Here is a 16503-nt window from a genome sequence, read left to right on the forward strand (position 1 = left end):
TGAATTTTTTTCTTTATCATAGGTAAATGATATTCTGCATATTTGAATAAAATGTCCATTTTTAAAATATCATTAGTCTATTTTACATTAAATGTTCATTTTAGCGATGGAGCCCACCATAGCAATATTATTTCTCTTATTTTTAAGTTTTCAAAAGATGTATGTCTGTTGTCTTCTTCCAACATAGCATTTGAGGTATAGACATTAGTATTTCAGACTATAGTTACTAAGATAGCTCTTGTCAAGGTCATCCTGATGATACATGGAGCTCTAAGTATGAAGGCAATGCAGAAAACCTAGTCTCATTATGAAAGGTTTGGTTTTGAAATTCCTCATTCATTCAAATGTTCTAAAATAAAATGTAGATTGGATTCATCTAAATGTCACTAATTTGGCTTTTCAACTTGATGGTAGGAGACAGAAAAATATATATAGAGGTCTTGGGCAATCAATGGCTCAGAATCAAGGTTATCAGACAGAATTATCCTATGACACCTGCTTTTCTGACCTCTATAATTTGAATTTGATTCCTTCTTTAATTTGGATTTGATAGTGTATTAGCAATCCAAGAAATATTTGTTCTGCTAAATGTGCTAAAAAGTGCTACAGAAAAACCCTTTTATGACTCGTGTTAGTTTTATATACAATACACTTCTATTTCTGCCTTGTGGTTGCAGTTTCTTTAAAATTTTGAGTCACCATCCATGACGCAGATAGTAACCAATATATATGCCACAAAGTCCCAATTTTGTTTCATCCTGCCTGGGTCATGTTACTGTTAAGGTAATGTGAAAACAAGCACAGACACTGTGCTTTTGCAATTTTCTTGTCTCAGCTCATACCTTAAGCAACATGTAGCCAACTGATTTAATTATTATCTGGAGTTAGAAGTACTCAATATTGATTTTCGTTTTCTTTTTTCTTTCTTTCTTTTTTTTTGTTTGTTTGTTTTGGTGGTACTGGGGTTCCTGGAAGCTCTTCTACCTCCGAGCTACACTCCCAGACCTTTTTTTAAAATTATTTTTATTTTGGAAACAGAGTCTCTTAAGCCAGCAAGGTTGGCTTTGAACCTGCGCAATCTTCTGTCTCCACCTCCCAAGTGCAGGGATTACAAGCGTGCGCCACCACGCACGGCCTCAATATTGATTTTCTAACCCAGTCCTATTGCGTATGCCTTTGGCTTTGAGCTTGCTGGATCACCCTAGGTCACTCATTAAATACTTACGTATTCTTTGAATCATAAAATAGAAGTGGATTGATTTTAAAAAAGCATTTGAGACCTAGTTATCTGGGGTTTCTTGAACCAAAGAGTTTAACATGGTTATACTGTAATAGGACCTCAAATGTCACATTTATCTTTTAATCCATAGAAAGCATTTTCTCCAGTAGAAGTCTGGGAATTGTATCTTCCAACTATAATCTGGAAGGAAAATATTTCACATGCATTCTAAATGTTTCTTAGGGCCTTAATGATGATCAAATGTTAAAGATGATGAGCTGAGATTATATCTAAACTGCTTAAGTATGACACTTGTAGAAGTGCCATACACATATGTAAATATGGGCACTAGGAATGTGTTTTCTATTCATTGGTTATCATTGTACAAATGCAAACAAGGAAAACACCACCTCAAACACAATTTTTTGATATTGCATGCTTCTATAGGATCCACAGTTTTTAGCACAAATCTTTTTTTTCAAGTGATGTCATGTAATAATTATGGCTCTTTTACCAGGCATAGTAGTGCATGCTTGTAATTCCAGTACTTGAGAGGCTGAGATCTTAGCCAGCCTCAGCAAGTTGTGAGGCCCTCTGCATCAAAATAAAAAATAAAATAGGGCTGAGGGTGTAAGTCAGAGGTGGAGTGCCCCTGGGTTCAATTCCTAGTACCAAAAATATGTATGGCCTTTCTTTGGTGTTAGCTTTTATTCTCAACAAAATATTATATTGTATGCATAAGTATTATCATTCCCATTTTACTAATTGGACTCCACCACATTGAATTAAATTTCTATTTATAGATACAGAAATAGCAGTCATAGGATATAAATGTTTCAATGAATAAATATATTTTTCATGATTTTCCATTTTTCAAGAGATGGAACAAAATATATGTTTAGTTTTCTGCCTCAACTAAATCTCAAATAGAAAGTTTTTTAAAAAGGTATACTTCTAGGGAATTACCCAACCTCAGAGTTCTCAGATTTTCCAAAGTTATTCCCCTACTGGTATTTTAAAAATACTAGCCCATTAATTTTCAAAGTAAAATTTCACTCTGTGTGTGTGTGTGTGTGTGTGTGTGTGTGTGTGTGTGTGTGTGTATTTTTTTGGTGATACTGGGGTTCCTGGAAACCCGTCTACCTCCAGGTTATACTCCCAGACCTATTTTTTTTTTTTTTTTAATTTTGGAAACAGGGTCTCTTAAGCCAGCACAGCTGACTTCGAACCTGAGCGATCCTCCTGTCTCCGCCTCCCAAGCACAGGGATTACAAGCATGCACCACCATGCCTGGCCATTTTTTATATTTGATACAATAAGCCTATTATCTATAAACTTGACAAGTATATATATTCAATCTAATTGTAGGGAAAAAAAAGTGAAGTGAATTTTATTGGGTTTTTTTGTTTTTTTTAGTCAAAAGGCTTGATATAATGTCAGATAGCACATAAACTTACTATTTCTTAAATGAATTAGTAAAATTTGAACACCAGAACTGGGCCTCAGGAAAAAGAGACTTAGAGGTATGATAGAAAATTGAAGAAATAGAGCTGGTTGATGTGGTATCTGGGCAACCTGTTGACTAAGAAGGTAGGACTGTGGCTTTTCAAACTAGGGAATTTATAAACAGAAATATGGGTTGACTTTCTTAAACCAGCCTGTTTTACTAGAACACACAGTCTAGATATTCTGCACGTCTCTTTTTGGTCAGTCCTCAGTAACAAGAGAGCTTGAAGTTCTTAATTTTAAAGCTGGATATCTTGGTTTTAAGTTTATAATTAGAAATTTTAATGTGAAGAGGAAAATCTCTAAATTATATTAGTGCTATTCCAGGTGTAAGAAGTAAAAACTCTTAGCACTTCATTTAAAAGGACCCTTGAGCCAGGTGTGGTGGCACACTGTAATCCCTGCGCTTGGGAGGCAAAGACAGGAGGATCACGCAAGTTCGAAGCCAGCCTCGCTGGCTTAAGAGACCCTGTTTCCAAATAAAAAAAAGTATATATATAATAGGTCTGGGAGTGTACCCCGGAGGTAGAAGGGTTCCATCCCCAGTACCACCAATAAATAAATAAATAAATACAAATAAAGGACCATTGATCCTTTGGATCATCATTGGAATATTAATTATCATAATATTGCATTATAGTTTGTAGTAGAAATACAATTTGGTTAATTGAGGATTCATTTAAATGATTTTCTTATTAATCAGAACTTTACAACATAGTAATACATTTAAAAAGTAACCTATATAATAATCAGTTACTTCTAGAATCAAGTTTCCATTTATATTTAAGTGAATTTAATCCATACTCTTAAGTATATACATACATGTTTAACTAGAATACCTATTATTTAAATTATAGTGCATTTTATCTTCTAACAGTGTTATTTACAAATGTAAAATTGAATAATCTGAGCATTTACCTGTTCTTTTTTAATAAGAATTTAAAATCTCAAGTTTTATTTCATTTATTGGCTCACATAGTTTCTTCACTGTACTCATAGAATGTGATAGAGGTTTTTATTTTTATATAAGAAGAGAAAGTGAGTTTTGTTTTAAAATCATTAGGGCCCTTAATGATCACTTCAGGCATGTTAAATTGTAAGATTTGAGAACCTATCTCAGAACGGAACAGAGGTCATAAAGAGTTACCAAAGAATTACGGTAAGAAAGAAAGGAAAAAAAAAAAGAAAGAAAGAAAACTTTACCCCTGTAGATGTTGAAGTCACATCCTGATGAAAGGAGGAAGTGACAGATCTCTGGGTGCAAACTTATCTGATGCTGTACATCACAGACCACAGACGGCACACTGCGAACCGTTTTCAGTTGTTTTTGTAACAGCAAAGAGCACACTCATTAAGAGCAGTTTGAAGTCAAAATGCTGAAGAGAAAACCATCCAATGTTTCAGAGAAGGATAAACATCAAAAACCAAAGGTAGGTAATTTTATACACAGTTAAAGCCAAATCTTTTAATAGAAAATACACACAGACAAACACATATGCAATGTTCTTGTCTGTCGGTCGTAAGTGAATTCAGGCATAAAGCTGAATGCTTCATGGCAAGTGTAGAAACAAGCAAATTACAAAGTTGGATGTTGACATCCATCCAGCAGTTACTGTCTCTGAATTGTGCCTTGTATGTGATCATTAACGTCTGTAAGGAAAGTTTGAGTTCAGATCACAAACTTTGAAAATCAGTTTGGTGGTCTTTGTTTGAAAGGCTGATACTATGAATCTAGCATATTTTACATGACTCTGAGTTTTTCAGTGTCTAATAGTCCATAGAATGAAAGCTTCTCAACATTAAGTAATGAAAATGTAATAAAACGGGAGATATTTTGACTTAACTATATGATTTTCCTCACTTATAAATGTTAAAATATATAGATTGTTATAGATATATGCTTTATTCCTGTTTTCTTTCTTGAAAATTATCTCTAGAGAGGATTGGGCTATGTTTTGAGAAATATCAAAACCCCGTCAATTGCTATATTTGACAAGTTAGCGTTATGTAGAATATCACTCTATTCTTTGTCTTGAAAATAATGTCCATTTTTTTTTAAAAAAAAGTGGGACATAGGATAACCAAGTTTAGATTCTATTATAGAACTCTAAATTAGACGTAGCATTAAATACAAATATTTATGAGATACTAGTGCCACAATTTTTCCAATACTTGTATGTTCCTTGACTTTCATAGGTAAACTTGTTTGTGAGATTAAAAATGACCAAGTTCAGATATCTATTTAAACAATTGATTTATTGTTTGCTATCAGCATTTATTTGTTGGAAACATATTTTCAGAGAAAAGGGTTAGGAATTGATTGTGACCTTTTGAATTGATAGGGAATTGGAGAGTGGTCACTGTTTCTGAAACTCTGAAATTTTCTATCTAACATCTCTGGAGGAAACTGAAAGTAAATTATTTCCTTTCTTTAAAAACTAAGAATAAATGATTTTAATACTAATTATTTTCTGATACAAAAATCTGATAAAAGATATATAAGCATGTTTAGTTAAAAATATGGCCAGATAACATCACAATTTCTTTTCTCAAATCAAATAAAAATTGAAGGTAACATTTTCTAAAAGGTACAAAAAAAAGGTATTTTTTAAAGAAAGTGTCACTTATTCTTCTATCTAGGATTAATTTTACATAAAATTTGCCTGATTAGATGTAATGAATATTTAATTGAAAATAACATATTTGGAAAAAAGTTAATGTGAAACAGTAGTTTTCTTAAAAGTAAATAAACCAAGCCAGGCATGGTGGCGCATGCCTGTAATCCCAGTACTTGGCAGGCCGAGACAGGAGGATTGTGGTTCTTGGCCAGCCTCAGCTACTTAGTGAGGCTTTTTCAAATTAGTGAGACCCTCTTTCAAAATAAAGAATAAAAAATAGGTCTAGGGATGTAGCTCAGAAGTAGACTGCTCCAGGCTTCCATCCCCAGTACCTCCAAAAAAAAGTAACTAAGCTATAAAGTATCTTATCATCACTATTATATATTATAATGTAGTCACTACATATGTATTATGTACTAAATATATTAGTCTTAATCCATAATTTAATAATATATAATTTAAAATTATTTTGAATTGTTTTTAGAAGAATTCTTTATCATTTGTTTTAATAGCAGTAACTATTATAATACTTGTGAAATATTGTTAATTTTTCTCATTCATAAAATAAAAATGTTTGATAAAATATGCATCAGGAAATAAGACATATCACAAAAATAGCCACATTGAAAACATAGTAACATTTTTATAAGCAAATTCTTATTTTTTTAGATACATGGTTTCATTCTATGTGAATTTAAAGGGATATTTGAGTTTATATGCTCAAGTGTGTTTTTCTTAAATTCCAGATCAACAGGATTCTTTCTTTCAATATGAAAGTAATATTTTACAATTATTATAATTATGTCTTAGAAACACTCTTAATTCATACTTATTCTATTGTGAAATTTTATTTTCATATTTTAAAATAAAGAGTAGAATCTATAAGGGATAGCAAAGATAGGTGTTATTATTATGATCCACACAAATAAATCACTAGAAGAAAAAGAGAATACAAATGTTTTCATATGCTGGAAGGGAACGTAAAGTTTATGTTTAGAAAGACAGACTAGGACCATTAAAAAATTGGTCTGGATGGGAGTGGTGGCACATGTTTGTAATCCCTGCACTGGCAGAGACTGGAGTATCGCACAGCTTTGAAGCCAGCCGCTCTGGCTTAGGAGACCTTGTTTCCAAATTTAAAAAGTATAAAATAGGTCTGGGAGTGTAAACCGGAGGCAGAAGGGTATCCAGGTACCCCAGTACCACCAAAAAGAGAAAAAAAGAAAAAGAAAAAATTGGTCCGAAATACAGAATATCACTTTCACACTGATTACCCCTGACCAAGAAATATGCACTATTGTACTATACGCTCAAAATTTTGAAGATGAATTTATTTTTTAAATCATAAATGCAGAAGTAGGTAAAAAGTGACAATAATAAAAATATGAAAAGTATATCTAGTTTATGTAAAGTTCCATAGGTTATAGTTCAGGTAACTCAGTACTTAGCTCAAATGCAATGTATATTATATTTAATGTTACCTCAAAATTTATAAAACTGTTTATTTAAAAGGAAAATCAATGGGCAAAAGTTAAGTTCTGGCATTCTCTTGCACAATAGGATGACCATAAATGATGATAACTTACTATACACTTTAAAAAGCTAAAAGAAAGGACTCTAAATATTTTCACTATAAAGAAATGATGAATGTTTGAGTGTATGTTTAATTTGATCTAAATATTACACAATGCCTATATGCAGCAAACCATCACATAAACCCATAGATAGATTGTTCTTATGTTTATATACTAGTTAAACATAAATTTAAATTAAAACGGAATAAATGGAGAAATTTATTATTACTATTTTTAAAAAGGCCCTACAGTAACCAGAAAGTTAAAATCATTTATGAATATACTATGCAGTAATGGATTTTCGTCTATATCCAAAATAATATATTATTTTCTTATATTCACAATACTTATCAATAACCATATTGAACAAAAACATAAAAAACATATTAAGATACTGTTTTACCAACTATAATTTTATCATTAATGGACATTTTTCCCTTTATTCCTCTGTTTCTCTATTTTTGAATAGCTGATAAACAAAAGCAATAACATTTGGATTTGCTGAAAAGCATTCATAATATAGGCTGAGAGTCAGAGATCAGAGATATCTCATAAAGAAAACTAAAAAAATTTGTTTAATAATTAGTATATAATAAACCCATTACATACTGAAAACATACTAAATTCCAAATAAGTTCAATAAGTTATGGTGTATGAGAAAATTCCAAATAAGAAAGAAATTTGGCAAATAGTGATTAAGTATTCTACATTTAGATCCATTAAAATAATCTTGCTTAACATATTATATTTTCCTTCTTGAATTTTTTTAATCTTCTTACTACTATTGCCCAGTACTGATACTGATCATAATTTTAGAAACTTTTAAGCATATCCAGGATTCATATCTGATAAGGTACTATTACAGCACGTTCTATAAATGCTTAAATTATAGAACACAGTTTTACTTAACCAGGCATCAGAAAGAAGTATTTGCATGCATTAGTGCTTACTTGAATGTTGCATGAGAGGCCCAGGCCCATTTGTTTTCTATTTCTTTCGTGTAATGGTGCCGTACCAAAACTGTAACGGTGCCCTTGTTGGGTGCCGAAACTGTAACAGTGTGAGATGTAGCCGCAGGCTCTTGCTCTTAGCTATTTGTAGAAAACTGCCAGAACTGCTGCAAGCTTAAGAAACTTTTATTATTACAAAGGCAGAAAGAAAAAGACAGAATACAAAGCACTACATCAGAAGTATGTAGTAGAGTAACTTGAAAATAAGTCCCTGAAGTTTTTGAATACCGAATAGTTTTTATAAAGATACATTATCCTTCATCTAGCCCAACCCATAATCTCTGACCCAAACGCCCACTAACTTTGTGCAGGCTCCTTTTTTAGGATTATGATTATGGAGATCTCTTGCTTGCCCAAAAGCCTTCTTCCTGCCTTGATGGGGTTTAGGCCCTGGTCTATCTGCCCCTCACCCCAGGCCTGTACCCTCCTCCTGCATTCTTGGAGAATGTTAGCCTATCTGTTAGAAGTTATTTATTATATAAACTTGTCTTTAAAATATGAAGGTCCTGGGTCCCAGCTCTTCTATGTACTTAACAATTATTTTGGTGAGGGAACTCTGCATTATAACAAGTGGCCTGAGTGTTTGGCAGCAACCAGACCCTGACTACTTATTTACACTTGGAATTGGTACTAGAGCAATTTTCCACTGTATTTTGAAATTAGCACCAAAACCATTTCTGGGACATTATTTTATGCCAATTGTGCTCAGAGATATTTGCATATTAATTTATTAATATTTGTAACAACTCTGTGAAAGAATCACTCTTAGCCTTATAAAGAAGTCTAAGAGAAAGAAAAAGTTGATTGCCTTAAGCAAAAACAATTAGATAATAAATAAAGCTGTGTACTATAAAATACATATGATATCAATTTCCAATATTACTTTTCTTAATTATAATATTGTCACTGTAGGCAAAAGGATTATTGAAATTGTTTCTGTTTTAATATCCTGATATATTTGAAGGAGAAAAGAGAGATCTTGAAGGACCAAAGTGACGTCATGACAGGCTTCAGTTAAAGCTTTAAGTAGAGTAGGCCTAAGTTTCTGTCCAAAATTAAGTTCCTGATGCCCTGTAACCTTTTCCCTATTCCCTGGAATGAAGCTTTTAACTGTGCTAATCTGATCTTCCCCTAGCAACAGCCAATCGGTGCAGCGTATATCTGGGTCTGGTGGAGCTTATATCTGGGTCTGGAATTTGCATGTATCCCAGGCAAGGTCATGCTGCCTGGAGTTAGAGACCCCCACTCATCCTGAACATTCCTGAAATAAGCTTCCCAAGGCTGAAAGCTAAGGGGGGCGGGGTGGCAGCAGATTTATGTTTTAAAATATCCAATCAATGCAAAGGTGGGTTGGGCAGCCTTTCTTAGGGAATATAAGCTTTGTTCTTGTGAGGCAAAGGGCTCTCCCCCATGACCACTGTGTTGGTGAGTGTGGAGAGACCAAGCTCAAGCTTAAATCAACAGTCCTTATGCCTTCTAGCATCAGACTCTCCTGGTGATCAATGGTGGATAACTGACTGGCATAAAAATCTTTAAGGGCCTTTGTAAATTGGAAAGGAATTTAAGGGTCCTCTATTCCTTTCTGTGACTAAGCACAGAAAGTCCATGTAAGAAATCTGTCTATATATCTACTCAAATTTAAACATTTAAAATTGAAAACAAAAACAAAAACAAAACAGTACTTTCTTAATATTGAAATAATAAAAATTATGACAATTTTGAAATAAGTATAGATGTGTTTTTTTGCACTTAGCTTAGCACTTTTAATGTGGTAGACTCTTAGTAAATATTTATAAAGTGAATTAAGTTTCTTGAGTATAGTAAATGAAGCATTGTTCAGGATGGATATCCACTAGGGCTATATAATTTCATTACTTTTTGTACCAAGTCTATCAGTGCGTATTTAAAAAAATAAGCCATGTGTATGTATATAAATACAACTATAATTCATTTCTGAGTTTTAAGAAGCCTAATTTACCAAATATTGTGCAAAATCCCTAGAGGGGCTCATTATGACATAATAGTAGAGCTTTGTTCCAGGTTACAGAATATGGTAGATACTTTGAAAATAATTTTAAAAAAAGAATAGATTCCACAAATAAAACTTGGTAGTTGTAATTAGAACAACTTGGCCTCTCTTTGGCTGGGATTAATGATCTGTGTTAATAATTATTTTAACTGAGCTTTTCTTAGTTAAAGAAATTCCAGTTATTGTAAAGGGAAATATTGGAATGATGGCACTTCTTGAAATAGCTTTTTTTTTTTTTACTGTTCTTTTTAATCTAAAGTGCATACTAAATGAGACACCATTAGTGTCACAGATGCTAATTTTCACTAGCAATGACTGAAGTGGCATTCTTCCCCATTTGCATTTGATCCTAGCAATGATGAGAGGTGATGAGTTGATTATGAGCTGTTTTCACTGCGCTGCCCGCTGTGCAAATTTATGCTCCTAGACAAGGATGACACATAGTTGTGCCATTAAAGAGCTTTCTTCACTTTTGTATCAGGACTGTTAAAATACATTTTAACTCTTATTTAACCAGGTATCAGGAAAAAGTATTTGCATGCATTGGTGCTTACTTGAGGCCAGAATGTTTCATGAGAGGCCCATGCCCATTGTTATTTTAAATGTTCTCAAGACCCTTATGAGATAGGCATTATTTTCCTCCCAGTATATAAAAGGGAAGTCTGTCCTGCAGATGTAAAATACTTTGCCCACTGTATCGTGCCTGGTTAAAAATAATTTGATTCATATTTTTTTTAAAAATTAAAAGTTGATTCATGAGACATCTTTTCTGCTCCTGTTTCTCCTTCATCTGGGCTGTAATTTTTAGACATTTCTCTGGATTTGGTTGACTAGATTTTCAACGTAATATGTTGATTTGCATTTTTTCATTTTAGAAAATGTTAATTTTGAATAAATATTTATTAATATTTATTATTATTATTCCCCCTAAAAAAAAAGAGAGCTATCTCAAAACTTTCTCTTCTTTCTATGAATCTACTTAGTACTGAATGTGGTCCTATGGACCAATAACATTGGCATGCCAGGAAGACAGTTTCTGACCTGCTCCAGGACTACTAAATCAGAATGGATATTTTAGCAAGATGCTCAAAGTTCTGTAAGCATTTTAAATTTTGGAAATGAAGTAATAATTGGTGATTCACCATCTAGGTTGACTATTTAAATCACTGGAGAGCTATAAAAATACTGATGATTCACCTGCATCCCCCAAATATTCTGATTTTCCTAATACAGAATATGGCTGAGTACCAAGAATTTTAAAAAATTTTCAAGTCCAAAAGTGTTTTTTTTTTATTTTCAAAAGAGCTAAAAGTTAATTCATTAATTCATTCACTCATTTTCCAATGCAAAAAATATCAATTGAATGCTCACTATGTATGATTTTTAGGGTAACTTAAATCTGAATGAAAGATGGACCTTACTTATTTCACCATATTTAATTGACTCAAAGTATTGAATAAATTTTATTCATGAACACATCTTTCCAGCAAAGTATTTATTTATAGCTTTTCCATTTTATAAAGTATAAATCTGTAATTTAGTTTTATTTCAAGCAAGTAGTAAAGGTTTGGGGCCTTTAGACCGGAGACTGGAGCTTAAAAGTGCCTAGATAATATTCCAAATGGCCAGAGGATAAATAGCTGAGAGAAATGGCAGGGTATAGTCTCTCGTTTGTTTTGAAATTTGGATTTTGTAGCCCATAGGAAGAGTGTAATGTCATGACCCTGATTACTAATGCATTTGATTTGATCTCTTAAAAGTCAATTTAATCAGGCACTTCTATCCCTATTTTTTTCTTGCTTTGCTTTGGAAATAAATGGCTTAATTATCCATAAACATTGTAGTTTTTTTTAAATAGTGGAACCAAATCTGTACTCTATACATCTAAGTTTCCATATTTAGCATTACCAAATTGATGGATTTCTCATCCTGCTGGTGTTCAGGACTTAGGTGAGCTTTCAGAAACAAGACTTTCATATGAGCTGCTTAATTGAGAAAAAAAATGGTCTCCATTAAGAATTGGTTAATAAGAATAGAAAAATATGTAGCTAGCAATGGCGCCACATGCCTATAATCCCAGTACTTGGTACATGCCTATAATCCCAGTACTTGGGAGGCTGAGATAGGTGGATTGAAGGTTTGAGGGCAGCCTCAGCAATGACGACTCAGCAATCTACCAAAATCCTGTTTCAAAATAAAACAACAACAAAAAATGGGTGAGGGTATAGTTTGGTGATAGAATGCCCCCCAGGTTCAATTCCTGCTACAAAAAAAAAATGTTTTTAAGCCATCTTTGATGGTAGAGGATATGGTTTATGTATATAGAGAGCCATTGTGACCATAGGTAGTAAAGCCCTTTCTTCTCATGAGAAAAGTTTTGAAAGTTGTTACCTCATATACATTATTTTTCTAGGGATGCTGTAACAAAACACCACATTAAGATGTGAGCAGGGATGGCTTCTCCTTTGGGCCATAAGGGAAGTCAGTCTCTCTCTGTCTCTCTCTCTCTCTCTTTGTCTCTCTCTTTGTCTCTCTCTCTCTCTCTCTCTCTCTCTCTCTCTCTCTCTCTCTCTCTCTCTCTCTCTCTCTTGTCTCTCTCTTTGTCTCTCTCTCTCTCTCTCTCTCTGGCCTATGGATGGCCACCCTTCTTCTACCTCTTTCTCTTTGTTTTCAGGCTTCTGGTACATCAGTGTTCAGATATTCTTTTTCAAAGACATGACATGTAGAATTAAATTAGGGCCCACCCTAATGGCCGCACTTTTAACGTAATTATCTCTTTGAAAGTCTTATCTACTCATACAGTCACCTTTTGAGGTTCTGAGAGTTAAGACATCACTACATAAATTTTCAGGGTGGGGGGGATGAGGACACAAGTGAGCAAATAGCATAGTCTATTGCTCCAGGTAATTGGAAGTAAGGATTTGAATTCCTTCCTTTCAATTACCCTAGATCCCTCACCTTTTCCAGGTAACTAGTACCCTATGTCGCCAGTCTTGCATCTGACTCAACTCTCACCAAGGTGCCTCCCTTTTTGCCTACTCTCTCCAGTCTTTTTCTTATTCTTTCTCTCTCCCAAATGTACCCGTTACATCTCACTCGTCATTCATTAGGAATCATTTGAAAACTAGTAAAAATAAAACATCTGTTCTACCCCACTGGCCAATGCTTTCTGCCTACATATTAGAATCACTGAAGGTGTTTTCCAACAATTCCTATGCCTAGGCCCCTCTACCAGGTATTCTGGTTTAGTTGGTCCAGGCATGGCTCATATTCTTGATACTCTGATCACTCTGTCTCTGGTTCCATTAGTTTTGAATGCCTCTGTGCATTTTTTTTAACTCATAACCATTTAAATACCTAGCTAGACTTTCACCCTCTCAAGAAAGCATGGACTAGATACTCTAAGACAGAGTGTTAGGAAGTTGACAACTTGAAGTAAAGTCTCATAAACGTGGGTTTGAATGTCAGCTTTGATATTTCTTAACCAAGTGGCTTTGAACATTTTTAAACCTCGTTTGCGCCTCAGTGTTGTAATCTGGAGGAGAAGTTTTAGACCATTTAATTACTGTATGTTAATTTACTAGCCCACGTATGTTTTTGCTTAATAATCTCTTCTTTTCTAATATCATAGCTCTTATTCTATGCCTCTGTGTTTCTCTTGCTAGAGTTTATTTCATTGTGTTCTGCAGCTAGATCCACTATCAAGAACAGGGGATATGTTTTTCATATTTGTGTCCCTGAGATTTGGGAGAACTCAAGAGAGATTGAACCCAGTGTGTTTGAATTTTAGACTCTATATACTTCTATCATAGAATGGCTGTCACCAAAAAACATTTCTAGAACAGTGCATAGTAATGATTTCTCAATGCATATATGATGAGTGTGGAATGACTAATGGATAGTATTACTCATTTACAGACTGTAGTTTGTAAGTAGGTCAACACTTTCATCAAAACAAAGTAACTGATTCTCGAATCAGAATGTAAGAAGCAAAACAATATTCAAAAATTGTGTAATCTATCTGAAGGACAGAAAAGTGTTAGCAAAAGAGTATTGCTTCAAGAGCCTAGAACTGTGTGGTAGAGTAGAAATGTGCCTTCTTGTTTGTGGAAAAGTACAGAGTAGCTAAAGCAAATATTCCGTTTAGCTCAGCAGACTTACTCACCTTGATGAGATGTGTACTTCACACTATTATAATAACTTCTTATCTCTAGCCTGGATACCACCTAACTGACTCCACTGTGACTCTACTACACTAGTCAAACAAACTCCCAGCAATAATCTGTCCCAAGAACTGTTTCTTCCAGGGGAGATAATTCTGTACCATAGGCATTCTTCTTGACTGGAATCTATCATAGCAAATCAGTACTTGGTATTGCCATTTGAGGTATCTTATCAGTTTGGTTTATGAGTCAGTTACCCTGAGGTTGCATATTGCTACAAACTTGAGGTGAGGGCCTGATAATAGACATAAAAACTGCCCAAACTGTTGGCTTTCTAAAAAGACTGACCCAAGTTGCCAAAAGGTAACACTTCCAGTAACTTTTCTCTACATAAAAAAAAGTGAAGAACTGATAACCATGACATTTCTTTTCTGTAATATTCATAATTTTACTAGTCTAACTTTCTGAAGTAAGATTCAAGGAAGATTCACATTGCATGAAATTTTGTTTTACAATACGTAGTGCTACCACATTAGATCTTTATTTTCCAATAACAATAATTAAAAGAAATGGTAACAGCTATTGTAACAGTTTTCTAAGTTAAGGAAAAGTAATAAAATACATGATTAAATATATTTCTTACACTTGTGGTTGCATTTTATTTATATTGTTACTTATTCCATAGCTATCACCTTTTGTTTGTTAGCAGCATTTGTTTGATTTGCTTAAATTTGAACATATACAAATTTTAAATCAGTTTAAGATTGTATCTCATTATAATTTCCTGTCAATTTTAAAGCAGCCATTACCAATGAAGCAAATGTTTATGATTTTAAAAATATACTTCTGGGGTCTGAGGTACAGCATCTAAACAGCATGTGTGAAGCAATGGGTTGGGTTCCCGGCATTGCAAAATAAAATCATTTGTATATGTATTTATATATATACATATATATACACATATGTACACATATACATACTTATACACACATATGCATATGTATGCACACACATATATATGTATATATTTATGTACATATGCATATAGGTATATACAGAGAGAGAAAGATCCTTTATAGATTAATATTGTGCAAATACTGGACATGACATTGTAGATCAAGGAATTTTCAAAAACCAACTATTTATACCATTACTATATCATTAAAATGAGTTGATTTCTACTATATTTTGTCTCTCAATAGAGTTAAATATCCACACAGTCAAACCCAAATTTGCTGAAAAGAAAAATAAAGAAAAGAAAAGAAAAGAAATGTTAATAATGAAGAAGTTAGAGAATTCAGTCATTCTTCCAAGTACCCTACTACAAACATACTACTATTTTTTCCACCCATTCTTTCCCTGTTTGGGATTACATACCATATATTTACCTTACATAAACATGTCTGTTCTTACCAAGAAAAAATGTTTAAATTCCTGAGGCTGGTGGCAGCGGGTGCTGGTTGGAGAAGGGAATGTTTATAAGCTTTATGATATTAACTGCGGCACTCAACCTCAGGTGGCATAAAGCATGCAAAAAAGAACTTTCTGTCAGTTTTATTATTTCTAAAAAGGTTCCCCTTGAAGCAGAAGAGTGACCTTGCTCTGCTGAGCTGACATATGCCACTGGATTAATGGTTGAGCTCTGCTGGAGGGAAGCTCACGGAAACATTACAACTCCAGAAGCTGGGCTGGCGGTGACCATTAATCAGGGGGACCAAAATCATGCATCAAATACACTCATTTAAAAGTAGTAAAAATGACTTTAAAAAAACTTTTTGAGAATTAGCTTATTGTTTGTCATTACTTGTGTTCAAGGAGATGGCTGCATGACTAAAATATCCCTGGGGAGACCTTTAGAAAGGTTTCTATGTACCCAGAGAGCAAGAAAATGCAGAAGGCATTTAAGACTAACGAAAGTGACAAGAAGGTTTTGTTCCTGAGAGTACGATGGGAAAGTTTATTAAATGGACTCTATTTTCTAAACTCAATTTTTATATTTCTATTTAACCATGATTTTAAACTAATGGGTAATAAGACTATGTGCCTATTTGTGATTGTTTATCAGATTTTTTAAAACTGGGGTAACTGGATTTCATGGTCTAATCATGTCACTGTTAAATTTATTAGGAAAATTTGCAAGGATCTAATGTTTGAGTCAACATATCCAACCACAAAATACATTAAAAATATCAGAGACTTGAAGGTACTGGACATTCTTCTATTGTGTTGCCTAATGAAAAACACATTTTATCTTTCTCATTGAAAAGAAAAATGGACTTACATCTAAGATACTTAAAGATATTGTTTAATTTAACTAAGGTGGTAATAAGTTGCCATTGTTTTTAAACTCCATTTGATGTTAAGCTTAAATGACATAATTTTGC

At 33.4% G+C, this 16503-nt stretch overlaps 1 protein-coding gene across 1 annotated transcript in view; it reads left to right on the forward strand.

The window, feature by feature from the left end:
* Positions 1-4098: 4098 nt before the first annotated feature.
* The window catches only part of LOC308263221 (SAM domain-containing protein SAMSN-1), a gene marked incomplete at both ends in the record, with an annotated part of 62244 nt that continues 49839 nt past the window's right edge, over positions 4099-16503 (forward strand). The window contains one exon of the mRNA XM_080696133.1: positions 4099-4155. Within this exon, the coding sequence (XP_080552259.1) occupies positions 4099-4155 (57 nt within the window). The remainder of the gene's footprint in view (positions 4156-16503) is intronic.

Source organism: Muscardinus avellanarius (assembly GCF_963383645.1).
Source record: "Muscardinus avellanarius genome assembly, chromosome: 5".
Taxonomy (NCBI): domain Eukaryota; kingdom Metazoa; phylum Chordata; class Mammalia; order Rodentia; family Gliridae; genus Muscardinus; species Muscardinus avellanarius.